The sequence below is a fragment of the Panthera pardus genome, unplaced genomic scaffold (assembly GCF_024362965.1).
Source record: "Panthera pardus isolate Hobbes unplaced genomic scaffold, ASM2436296v1 HiC_scaffold_7, whole genome shotgun sequence".
Taxonomy (NCBI): Eukaryota; Metazoa; Chordata; class Mammalia; order Carnivora; family Felidae; genus Panthera; species Panthera pardus.
Genome location: NW_026527002.1, coordinates 62,413,849 through 62,427,331, shown reverse-complemented (window position 1 = coordinate 62,427,331; position 13,483 = coordinate 62,413,849). Strand labels below are relative to the sequence as shown.

Below are 13,483 nucleotides of genomic sequence, written 5' to 3'. Positions count from 1 at the left end.
GCAAGTTTCTCTATCTCCAGCATGTCTGTTAACTGACTCTAATCTTTAGCTTTGGAAAGTAATCAAGAGAGATAATTTGAGTGCCCACTATCATGAGAGAATCATGAATGAGCTTCCATTTAACATGATCAGTAAACAGGCTGGAGAGAGCACTGGAGAGAACACTGGATTGGAAGTTTTGATCAGCAGGTTGGTCTTGTTTTTCTCCCAAATGAATTGACTTTGGTAAATTGGTTAGCTTTCCTGGGTTTCAGTATTCTCGTTGTGAAAATGGCAGCAAAATGGGATGCCTTCCTACTGCACAAAGCGTATCAGGACCAAATGAGAAGTGGTGTGTAAGGGAATTTGTTTTGTTATTTTGTAAAGCACACAGGGCTTCATAAAACTGAAGCAAGTTTTATAGTAAATCTAAATGTGTGGTACCTTAGACATTCTGTCATCTTCTCTTAAAAGCATTGGCAGCAAAGATGAGTCATTGAAAGAAATGTTTTAATAGTAACAATGATAATAATAACTAATAATAGTGCTTACAGTACACACAATAAATATTCATATTTCTGCCACTGAGAACAAATCAGAATATGGATCTCACTGCAAGTGACCTCTAAGCAATGCTTGCTGTCCATTCTTTCTCTCCTTTCTTCTTATTTCTTTCTTTTCCTCCAACTGTTTCTAGGTTCTTGTTCCTTAGGCTCCATCCAAGGTTACCGGCTTTGATATCGTGTCCTGCTTTGTAATTTTTATTAAACTGTCTTGCCTTCCAAATATCATATGCCACATTCTCAAAAGTCTGATTAAGTAACGAGTTTATTAACTCCATCAATGGCAAACCCTGGACAAATTCCTGTCATTGAGCTGAACTGATTGAAGTACAAATGGGAGACCTTGACTTTGATGTCATTGTATCCTAATGACATTCGACATGGTTAAAACCTTCAGAACTTTTCCTCAGAGGTGAGAAATGAAAAGTTCAGCCTTTTGGCTAGGAGACTGTTTTGTATAACTTAGATATTTGGGCTAAAAATGGACTGATTGCAGTATTTTCAAACATGGATATACATTATGAAGTTGCAGGTTTCTGACTTCTCTTGAAATATCAGAGCATGTAGTGATATTGGATCTTCCGTAGGAAAAACAGCAGTGACTGAGGAGCAGCCAGTTTCTTTAGGAGAATAAGCTGTGTTTAACACTGGGATCCCCACCCGTTCCGCTTGATTTATTTATGTCATCTTGTATGGCCCCTGTAGGACCTGAGTCTGTGACTCTCAATAAACCCACAGAAATAACCTAATTAAATCTTATCTCATAACCAGTTAGTCATGGGTGAAATCATGGACAGATGGTTGAAGGTGAACATATGTTGTTGATCTGTTTCTCTTATTTCATTAACCATTTTGCCAGCATTTTGAATAGTCTGATCATATGTCACAAACTATAACTGGCACAGCAGTTTAGAAGGGGAAAAATCTAGAGTTTTGTTGACTATATTATTTTCAAATTTGAAACGAAAGCTGCTTTGAGTTTTGATCTGCAGTTCAAAGTAGAATTTTACCAGCTCAATAAATGTGAGTTCTAGGCAAGTTCCAAGCTCCACACCCGCCACATTCCTATGATGTCAGAGCATGACAAAGAGCATCTCTGGTATGGGGTTTTTATAACATACAGTTATGGAAAGTAAAAGGTCTCCCATGAAATGTCACCGTAAGTGATATATTAGGGGCAAGAAGGAGAGGACTTAGCAATTTGACATTGGTAGCACCTTGAAGCTTCTAGAGTTTTCTGAAGGTTTCACAAACTCCTTCCTTTGTTCCCCATGCCTAAGGGGAAGAAAGTTGATATGGATAAACCCAAGACACAGAAAAATGGAGCGATATTAGTAGCAAGGGGCAATTTAACAGGTTTACAAATAATACTGTTTGGGAAAAAATTCTCCCTTCCTTTTTTCTTTTCAATTTCTAAAGTTCCCCTTTCCTCAAATCAGAGTCAGAACCTGGAGCCCTAGGATTCAGTTGTGGGCCTATAGAAAGAGACCAAAGCAACTTCCTGGTAGATCTCAGTGAACGCTGTTAATCAGAAGCACAGTTCTCTGTGTGATTCCTTACGGTCTGGAACAGGTCATGGGCTAGAAGTTTCTCATACAGAGGCTTGGGGTTGAAAATAATCTTATGTCTGAGCAAACAAGAGGACCTTGCAAGTGTGGCTACAGGCATGGTGGGTGACCACTAAAAGAATAGGGGATCTCGGCTTCAAAGACAGATAACATCTCTGCACCCCTAGCAGAAGGCCTTCCGATGCATCTGGCTTTGAGCAAGGGTAAGTTAGCCTAGTCGTCACCAACCAGCTGTCCAATTATCCACTGGGTTAAATGGACAGTGGTTTAGGAACCCAAGGAGAGACAGCGGAGCAAATGCCAAGAGAACACTTCATCTGACACATGGATAGCCACATTCTGCACAACTAGTAATTCAAACTCTCTCTCAGGATCCATGTAACTCGGTGTGCTACTGACTCAATAATATACTGTGTATGAAAATGTTCAAGATCATCAGAGAAGACGACAGCAATGGAGATTCCAAACCTCAGTTCAGCATTTTCTACTTGTTTTGAGTCAGAATGAATTTGGCATAATTAGAAAGAAAAGGATGGATACAAATAACTGCAATGGTAGTCGCAGAGAAAGAACAAATGTGTAGCACGAGGGAAGTTACTTTTTCTTCTTGACAAACTCACAGACAAAGTACATGGTAAGATGGCACTCGGTGTCATTCCATCTGCCTGAACTCAGCATTTCCACACAGTCCTCATGACCGTAGGGGTCACTGGGCTCCCCCTCTCTCCAGTTGCTGTAGTTCTGCAGTGGAGTGTTGTCTGTGAACACATACTGTCCCTCCTTCTCAAGGTCGTTCACCCCGATGAACACCCGGAAGAAGCCACTCTTGGCGACATAGTCGGCAATGAGGGTGTTGGCAGCTTCGTCCTTTGGCATGGCCAGCATTCCACCCCGGATCCGGCAGTGGGTCAGGGATTCCCTATAGTTCTTCTCCTCCTGCACGATGTAGTAGAATTTCTCCTCAGTTTCCCTAATCCCTGCGATGACTTGGCAGAGAGGAAAAGATGAGCAAGATTATGTATCTCAAAAAGGGAAAAAGCAAGTATATAATATTGCTGTGATTAAATTCGTGTATTCGATGTTCAACAATTATTTTGCAAGCCCCTATTATGAGGTAGGCACTGGTTTAATATTTTTATCACCCTCGTAGTTATCAAATGGAGAACAAAGACTTCCCATTTGCCCTCCTTGTCCTTCCTCCTTAACTTCCCACGCGACTGTGAAGAAGAGACTGTTTTGACAAAGACTTGTCATATGAACTGCACTGAGCTCCTCTCAGACTGTTCTCCTGTCCTACTTTACGCTCTGCCATACAGAGTCCAACAGCCTGTCCTTCTCTCTTCCACTTCAATGACTTTTATGCCTGGGAAGTCTTCTCACTGATTTACCTGGAAAACTCCTTGTCAATTAGATCTAAGTGGAAGTATTTCCTCCTGTACGAGCTTTTCTAACATCCCCGCACAGACACAGGGCTCTTGTGCACCTTCCCCACATTTCCACTGCTCTTGGCTTTTTCTCTTGTGTATCCCTCAGTGCATTCCAGTCTAATGATTTGTCTGCATGTCTCGTGTACTAAACTATGAGTGTCTTGAGGACAATGTCTGTGTCTTTACCACTCTGTAGGCTCAGAGACTGCAATAGTGCCCAGGATGGTAAAAGCTTATCAAGCAGATATCAGAATAATGCAGAAATGTGTCTGTTTGGGGCCGAATTTCTGGGCTATGAACGTGTACATAGATTGAAATTGTCCATAGTTCACTCCTGATACATGAAGTACTGAGATACTATATAAGATTCAGGGCAGAATTGGGGACTCAGAATCGTCCTGAGCTCATAATACGGTAAATATGTTTTAGGTTTCAGGGACATCTGCATATATTTCTTAGGGTCTATAAATTAAAATTTGCCAAGAAATCTGTGACCATGCCAATATAGATCAAAAACTGTTGCTCTGTGTTGAACCTCAAGGGTCTGGAGTTTTCATGAGAATCCATGTCAGAGACAACATCTCTAAGAGTAGTTTACAAGATGAAGAGGAACACAGATGGCATATGTGTGTTTCTAATAATGTACAACAAACATAGTTGGATTACAGTAAATAAAAGTGTAGCAAAGGAAACCAATTTCAACTGTAACTACCATAGATTCTTCATTCATACTGTCTCCGAAGAGAACACATAGGCCCTACTTTAAGGGTTTCACCGCTAACTACAATGGGGAAATGGACCAGGGATAACAAAAATGGCTAGCGTGGGAAGTTGCACAGTTCTGAGAAACACATAATGATCTGTTGGTTTGTATTGAGGGTAGAGGAATCAGTGAAACCCACAGTCAAATCCCCGCTCCCCTGTTAATTAGCTCTGTATCTATGGGCAAGGTAATTTCTCTAAGCTTCAGTGTAAACATAATACCCACATGGCGATCACTATTTCAAATTCTCAAGAAAGTAGCTATTGTTTTTACTATTACTTCTCTTTTCTGAGATGCTAACTCTGTTGGACTCTTCCTGTCCTTTTTTATTCTTAAGGCATGGCTTGCTAAACTCTGCCCTTTTCTCCATTCCCTTTTCTCCAAAAAGTATCTTTTTCTATCCATAGGCAAATGAATGTATTATGTATGAATATATGTAGGTAGTGTCCTGGAGTCTGAAGGGATAATTAGCATTTGAGAGACCTGCAAAGTGGTGACACTATCTCAGTAGGCCTTTGCCTGACCCAAGGTATTTGCCGCTAAAATACTGGAAATACTTTGGAATTGTATTCTTGAATACTGGAATTAGTGTTGAAAGAGGTTGAATTGTCAGCATAAAGCAAAAGAGGATATACTCACCATTCTTGACAAACTTCATAGATGTCTTGAGGCGAGCAACACTAATATCCAGTTGTCCAACAACTTTCCGGTATCTTCCACAATCACAGACAGTGCCTTTGAAATGACAAAAACTGTGAATTCATGTTGAAGTACACATAGTTCAGTTGGAAAGGACAATGACTCTCTTCTCAATATTTACTATCATCTTTTCCTAGTCTGGCTGTGTCTTTCTGTGAATGGCTATACTTTTAGTCTTTTATTTAAAACAAAGTTTCCAGGGGCGCCTGGGTGGCTCAGTCGGTTAAGCAGTTGACTTCGGCTTGGGTCATGATCTCGTGGTCCGTGAGTTCGAGCCCCACGTCGGGCTCTGTGCTGATCGCTCAGAGCCCGGAGCCTGTTTCAGATTCTGTGTCTCCCTCTCTCTGACCCTCCCCTGTTCATGCTCTGTCTCTCCCTGTCTCAAAAATAAAAAAATAAAAATAAATAAATAAATAAAACAAAGTTTCCAATTGACATTGTCTTCAGGAATTTACAGAGTATCTTTTGAAGTATTTTAGATGAGCTAAAACACAGCCCTAAGCCAGATTTTTAAAGTGAAGAGTAAATTGTGGCAAACCACTGCACACACACTGTGGACCACTTGGCATTTTTGTTGAACACAGAATGTGCCCATCCAATCTCAAAATAGAATCTTTACAGCTTTCTTAAAACAAATTTCTAGCCAGTCTTCTCTTCTGTTACTGCATTGCTCACTGGCTCACACAACTCTCCCAAGACAGGAGAAAACTTTCATGATGAAATCCAATGGTAATTTTGATTATCCATTTCAAGTATAGCTTGAATGATCCTTGAATGTTTCAAAGACTAAATTTAAATCTTGTGAATAGATTCAACTTATAATTTCAAGAGCCAGTCCCCCCATTTGTGGATTAACTCTGATTTTAATTTCCACCATTCATTCTCGCTTTGCTCATTTACCTTTTCAACTACCTGCTGATGCCGAGGCAGAGAAAGAATTATAAGGGAAGTGATGTGAAATTCAAATGATTCCCTTTTTCTATTTAATGGCTGCTTCATGTAATCAGTTCCTTTTGCCTTCTTTTTTGGCAATTGAGAAGCAAAAAAATTTTATTACCCAAAGAGGGGGGGAAATCTGTGGCTTTACTTATCTGTGTTCACAGTTAAATATAAGGAATTTAAAACAGTTCTTACAATTAGTCTTCACTGCACCTCTGTGAGCTCCCCTCGAAGCAATCTACCTACATTCCCTGCACAGAGCATTGGAAACAAAACTCTTTCAGGACTCAGGAAGACTCTTTCTGGCCACCGAAGGTGTGTCCTGTACCCATGGGGTCTCTCTGGATCAGGCCAGTTTGCTGCGGGCCTCCCCTCCGTTTGGTTGAGATGCCGGTGGAATGCAGGGAACGCCGCTTCGGTCCCACTGCCACGGCCAACGTGGATTTTCCTCTGGCTCTGGGAGAATGAGGGCTGCTTCCTGATGTGCTGGGTTTGCTTCTCCCACTAAGCATGACTGGGATGGAATGTGCCATCACTCCCTTCCCCAGGGCTTGGAAAGTCACCAGCAGATGGAGAGGAAAGTTCCCTTCTTTCCTTTCCCCCAGCCCGAGTAAAACCAGATTAAGCACCGAGAGGACTATTTTTTTCTTTCATGAAAATGTATTTATTTTTAAAGATGAATATATTTGGAATGATGCCAGACATTGAAGAGAAAAATGAGCAAGCCTTACCTGCTTTGCCTTTTCCTCCTGGGATCCCCGGCAAACCCTTTTCCCCTTTGTCACCTGAATAAAAACAATCACCATGAAAAGAACAATGAACTAAAATGGCAGATTGTTTCTGGCAGACAATATCTTATACACCTAAAATCATAGGAAACAGTTTTTGAATTCCACTTGTAGTGTCGCCAACTAATATTCTTTGGTTTTATGTAAATAATTTGATTTTGCGTTGGCTGCACAGGTACGACTAATCAAACAAGTCATCCTTTATTTAGATTGTAGAATTCCTATAGAATGGGTAGGGAACATTTAAATTTGTGTCACCTGCCCTACTAACGTGGCCTTCTGAGAAAGGCTAATACAATGCTCTGCATATTTTTAACTTTAAAAGCACCATTGTTTTGTATACCTGGATCAGTTGATTAGCACATTGTGGTGCCCCAATTCTCCCATATGGCTTCACCCTTGGCTTCTCAAAAACATATTGTGCTTTTCCAATTTAATTCAAATATTTACTATTTATTACTTACACAGTGCGAGACAAAAGGCTTGGTACTTTGAGAAGGTATAAAGAGAGACAAGATTAAACTTCTGACTTGAAGGGGTTTATACATTTTGGAAAAGATGTGATGTATGCAAATATCTGTAATATAAAGCTGTGTCAAATATATTACGCCAAAATATCAACCTTGATAATTTTCTCTTCTGCTCTTCTTTGTATGTGTCCATTTTCTTATTCAGTCAGAGGCATCCACAAAATAACTCTCAGAGAATCAGGAGTATTAAAGCAGAGAGGAAAAAAATGTTGATTTTTTTTTCAACTTCAAAACAAGCCCTTGAAGCCTACATCAGACACAATAATTGAAAGCAAAAGCTTTTGATTTCCAAGAGGAAATGTTTGGCTGAAGTTCTTGAGAATCAAAAGAGAAGACCCTGATAGAAGTAAAATAGAGTTTATGCTTCAATGGTGAACTAGAAAAAGAAAGAAAAAAAAAAAAGGAATTTGGGAGGGATGAATATAGGGTGAAGGTCATCCAGGCCAGAAGTGTATGGGGCTTATCTCTGTAGGAGTTTGGTGAGTCCAGGGAATTAGTTATGTCCCCCAAAGGGGCAATATGAATGGAAATGGAGTCAGCATGAAGGTTCTACCTAACCCCATCCTTTACCAGCAAAAGGGAAAAAAATGGGAGCCACTCTAAAACCCGTAGGGTGGCCCATGTTGCCTGCTCATTAGCTATTCTTTTCATCACTGTCTGCTGAGTGCCTTTCATTAAGAGTCCTGTACATATTGGGGACGCCTCAGTGGCTCAGTCCGTTAAACGTCCCACTTTGGCTTGGGTCCTGATCTCACGGTTGGTGAGTTCGAGCCCCGTGTCAGGCTCTGTGCTGACAGCTCAGAGCCTGGAGCCTGCTTCAGATTCTGTGTCTCCCTTGCTCTCTGCCCTTTCCCCACTCTCACTCTGTCTCTTTATCTCTCTCAAAAACAAAGAGTAAAAGGAGTCCTGTACATATTGACTGTTGATCTTTCAGGAAAGCCCGCTTGCCCAGGCCCCAGGAATTTGCTGAACATTTCCAAATTGACCCATGTGGACACTTCTTTTTACAGGGATGCCAGATGGTCATGGGCTCCCCAAAGAGAAAAAGCAGTCCTTGAAACCCAAAATGCAATTTAAGTGTGTAGGAGGAAGCCTCAGAACTTGCACTTGAATGAAATAAGGCAATGATGAAATCCATGACAACAGAATGTGATAAATGCTGTAAGAGAGACATTGAACATTGGACAGAGATAACATCCTCTGGTTGGGGGAGGTAGAAGAGGCAGTACTTCAGCTGGAGGGATGAAGAAGACAGCATTGGAGCTTGGTTCTGAAGAACTTCAGCAGGTGAAGATGGGAGCAAGTTAGGGGACAATGTCCAACAGAGGTACAGTGGAAAAAGTGAGAAAAAATGGGAAACATGCCATGCACCCTGATGAGGAAGACTGATCTGCTCACACCTAAGTGGTGTCCTGCAAATGCCTCCATTTCTCTTTTATGTAAATTGTTAAAGGTAAAAATAGAATTTGAGGACATATTAATGGAAGAAAGGAATATGCCTTTGCTAAGTGCCAATCATTTTGTAAGTACTGTTCCAGATACTTTATAGATATTCATATTATTAGAGATATTATCGAGTTAAATCCATTAAGCTAGCTATTATCATTATCTTTATTCTACAGCTGAAAGAATGGAGGATCCTAGAGGCAAAATAACTTGTTCATGGACATCTAGCAATTCAGTGGCAGTGCTGGCATTGAAACCCAATCATTTCTGACTCCCTAGTTCATGGCGCTTCCCAAATGAGTGAACCAATGATTTAATGAAAGAAAGTGAAGTATTTAAAAAATGCTCTCAGTAGTTGAAAGGCATGCCAAGTCCTTGTCACCACGAGACACAATATGGACTTAAAAGTTCATATGAATATAGTTTAATATGCTATCTTTTTAAAACAGTGTGTTTTCTTTATATGTGGATCCCTTTCAATTCAACATGGGCTCAAAGTTGACTAGTCCTGCTATCATCCTAGTTCTGGGCTAAACCCAGTGGTGGACATTAAAGAAGCCTAAATGGAGTATTTGCTTTATAAAAGTAATGGGGTTTTAAGGAAAACAAAGCACACATCGCAGACCAAGGAAATGGGACACGATCACTATTACCTACTCACAGAATGAAATAAAGGAAATGCCTGCTGGGTTTTCGGCCAAAATGGCCATGGATCCAGGCAGAGAAGATGTTCACTGAAGCAAGAGCCTTCAGCTGGATACTAATAATGTGGAAAACGGATTTTTGAATTGAAAAATGGCATTTTTTGGAAGCATATACGTTTACAGATGTAAGCACTGTGACTACTTTCCAGTATTTTCCCATGAATGTCTTTCCTTTTTTGACAGATGGGAAAGTCAAACCAGTGTGGTAGAGTGAACAACCAAGGCAGTCTGAAAAACCAGGGCTTCAATCCTGGCTCTGCCGCTCACTAGCTAAACGTGCCCAGGTTACTTAATTTCTTTAAGCCTTTGTTTCTTCATTTTTTAAGTGAAAATAATGGCACCTAAAATCAGAAGATTATTAAGGAGGATTCCTTGGATAATGTTGTCTTATCATGGGATTAGCTCTGTGCTTAAGCCATAGAGGCTGCTCAACCAATGTGAGCTTCTGCCACATACTTAGCTGGTTCATGGAGGATGTGAGCTTACAATGCCTGTTTCCTGAAAATGAATTCAGGTTTAAGGCCATACACAAAAACTTATTTTGGCCCATGAGTGGGAACGTGTCAGTAATAACTGTCTTAAGCTTGAAGAATTAGAGGTTGTATTTAAAAAACAAACAAAAAAAATCATAATGCTTCCACTGTAAAAGGATTATTGACCTTAAGTAAAAACATTTATTTTGCTATGAGGTTGAATTTGCCTGTACTAAATCATTCTCTCTTATTCCTAAAATGAAATATCGACATCCAGAAAGCTACCTTGTCCATGCAAGTGACAACATTAAGGTCATCCCAGAAAGTTGAGATTAATCTGAGTCAGTGAAAAATTTAGAAGAGCCCCTGACAAAATGAGGACAATAAATTTCAAAGTACAGATTAAAAATGAAATTAATCCAGGTGAGCCAGAACACTAAACCTCAATTTTTTTTAAACTCCGAGACATGCTCATAAATTTTGATGGCATATCTCTGGAAGAGAAAGAAATTAGTGAATGGTGGAAATTGATGTTAAGGGACAGTAGTACTTATAGAAACAAAGAGTCAAAAAGAGGGCCACATCACAGGAAATAAAATATTTTATCATTCACATTTTCATTCTTAATGCAAAAAACATTTAGAAAGTTTCCACTGTATAATAGGCACTAGGATAAAAATGATTAAAAGGTAGGGTCCCCACATAGAGCTGATCTTTAAGCGAATAGAGCCAGTAAATCTTTCATTCATTTGTTCTTCCAGAAGTTCACAGTCTAGAGGGGGCAAAAAAGACAAGCTAATAAGCCATGACAATGAATAAAGTAATAATGGTATGCAGGTATGGAATTGGCTTGAAGAAGATAAGGTTAGTTAACCCTATAATTTCCAGACTGTTACTTATTCAACATTTGTGGAAATTCATCCACTGAGGCTCAGAAAATCATACTGAACTCGACTCTTCATCATCTCTGTTATCTACCACCCTCCCGAGACACATCGTCTTATTCTACGAAAGGTTTAAGACTTGATTCAAGATCACGAACTCCAATTCCCCTAGCTGGAGCCTCATCTGTGTTTGACACACTTAAATCTGGAAAATGAAGTCTTGAATTCTGGACGTGTTCATGAGCGTGACTCTCCCTCCGCCTCCACTTCTGCTCATCTCCAGGGAAATACTTAGGATCTCAACCTTACTGAACATGGCTATATCTCAGAAATCTTGAAGTCCAGCATCCCACTTTCTGGCTACATCTTTCCTCCTCTTAACTAGTTGCTACATGAAACTGATATAGCCAGGGGCAGATCCACGATTCATTTTATCTGAAACTTATACAATTTGGGGAGCCCTGTTTAAGAAAAATAATACACAATTACAAATAGAAAAGTGGTATAAAAATGAATACTTATAAGAAATAAAAACAAATCATTAAACTTTAAAAGTAGTCAAACACCACAAAATTCACTAATAATCATAACACTTTAATTAATAAATTTGTGCCTCTATAATTCTTTTTTCATACCTATGGCCTGCATATGTTTGGCTGCTTTCATGAGTATCCAATTGACCTCGCACTATTTATTGATAACTGCGTCATTTCCCATTGCCAAGTAATGTCAACTTTGCATAAACCAAATTTAGGAGTCTGTTTCTGCATATTCCGTTCCCTTTCATTGGTGTATTTAACAATCTCTGCATAAATTAACACTATCTTGATGGATGTAGCTTTAAAATAAATGTTTAAATTCAGGCTCCCAGCTTTGTTTTTCTTTTTTAAGATTGTCTCTGGGTATTCTTGGCGCCTTTCATTTCCAAATAATTTTTGAATTGGCTTATTAAATTCCAAGAGAGCTGCTTCTGGGATGTTGATGGAGATAACATTGATCGATACATAAATTTGGGGATCAACTTAACAATATTGATCATCTTAACGATATTGAGTGTTTCAATCTCTGAATGTAGTTTTAGTTCCATTTTTTCAAACATTCATTAATTTCTCTCATTATCATTATGTATTGTTTGTTGAAGAAGACTAAGCACCTTCTGTTTTAGCTTTGTTCCTAGATATTTAAGAATTTTAATGCTGTAATAAGTGGCATCGTTTTAATTTCATTTTTAACTGTTTCTGGTATATAGAAACAAAATTGTTTTTTGTGTGGCTAAACTGTGTAAAAAACTTAATACAAATAGTTAATCTGTAGATTCTTTTTTTTTTTAATTTTTAAAATTTTATTTTTGAGACAGAGAGAGAGAGAGCAGGGCAGGGGCAGAGAGAAAGGGAGACAGAATTCCGAAGCAGGCTCCAGGCTCTGAACTGTCAGCACAGAGCCTGACTCAGGGTTTGAACCCACGAACCATGAGGTTGAGACCTGAACCAAAGTCAGACACTTAACCAACTGAGCCACCCCAGGCACCCCAATCTGTAGATTCTTTTGTATTTTCTGATCATGCGGTCACATCATCTGCAAATAATGACCCTTTTGTTTCTTTGTTTCCAATGATTGTGATTCTTCTCTCTCATGCTTGCAGTTTTACTCTAGCTAGAACCACTGCTATTATGCTGGTTAAAATTGGTGATGAGGGCTCCAGATCTCAGGAGAGAAGTGTTCGAGGTTTCATTATTGAGTATGATTTTTAATGGGTTTTTGTTGCTGTTTTTGATGTTCTCTTTCATATTGAATATGTTACCCTCTATTTCTAGCTTGCTAATAGTTTTTGAAACGTGAATGGGTTTATGTTTAATTCAGTGTTTTTCAGAATTTCTGGAGTTCTAACTGAAAATGTTGATTTTTGAAATGAAAAAGAGTACCATTTTCCTGGGCCACCCTTCTTTGGCAGGCCTTGAATACCAACTCAGTTTGAGCAACTTTCTGCTTGAGCTTCTTAGTCTCATAGTGCTGCCTCGCTCATGAATTGATGAACAACTTGAAAGGAAAATTAGAATAGAATGCATAGCTCATCTTAGTGTGGTTCCCTTCTCCTCCAGATCAAGACCCTAAAGTCCTATTCAATTTGGTACCTCTCCCGTTTGTTTTGTCTTGTGGTTTTTTCTTTTTCTTTTCTTTTTTTCTTTTTTTAATTTTTTGGTGGTGGTTGTTTGCTTTTTTTTTTTTTCCTTTTTTTTTGACTCAGGTAGTCATTCTTTTTTTTCTTTTTGATTTTTTTTTAACATTTATTTATTTTGAGACAGAGAGAGACAGAGCATGAACGGGGGAGGGGCAGAGAGAGAGGGAGACACAGAATCGGAAGCAGGCTCCAGGCTCCGAGCCATCAGCCCAGAGCCCGACGCGGGGCTCGAACTCACGGACCGCAATTCGTGATCTGAGTCGAAGTCGGACGCTTAACCAACTGAGCCACCCAGGCGCCCCTCCTTTTGATTTTTTTAATGTTTACTTACTTTTGAGAGAGAAAGAGAGAGACAGAGTGCAAGCAGGGGAGGGACAGAGAGAGAGGGTGACACAGAATCCGAAGCAGGCTCCATGTTCTGAGCTGTTAGCACAGGGCCCTACATGGGGCTCAAACTCACAAACTGGGAGATCATGACCTAAGCCAAAGTCGGATGCTTAGCTGACTGAGCCACGTGGGCGCCCCTTAGGTAGTCATTCTT

General features: G+C 39.7%; 1 protein-coding gene across 2 annotated transcripts in view; it reads right to left on the bottom strand.

Annotated features, from left to right (window-relative positions):
* Positions 1-472: 472 nt before the first annotated feature.
* The window catches only part of COLEC10 (collectin subfamily member 10), a 39,034-nt gene continuing 26,023 nt past the window's right edge, over positions 473-13,483 (bottom strand). The window contains exons 4-6 of one of the 2 annotated variants that reach the window (XM_019459971.2): positions 6,670-6,723; positions 4,940-5,035; positions 473-3,096 (exon numbers count right to left, since the gene is read on the bottom strand). In XM_019459971.2, the coding sequence (XP_019315516.1) occupies positions 2,705-3,096; positions 4,940-5,035; positions 6,670-6,723 (542 nt within the window). In that variant the 3' untranslated portion in view covers positions 473-2,704. The remainder of the gene's footprint in view (positions 3,097-4,939; positions 5,036-6,669; positions 6,724-13,483) is intronic. The other variant, XM_019459973.2, reaches the window with a different exon arrangement.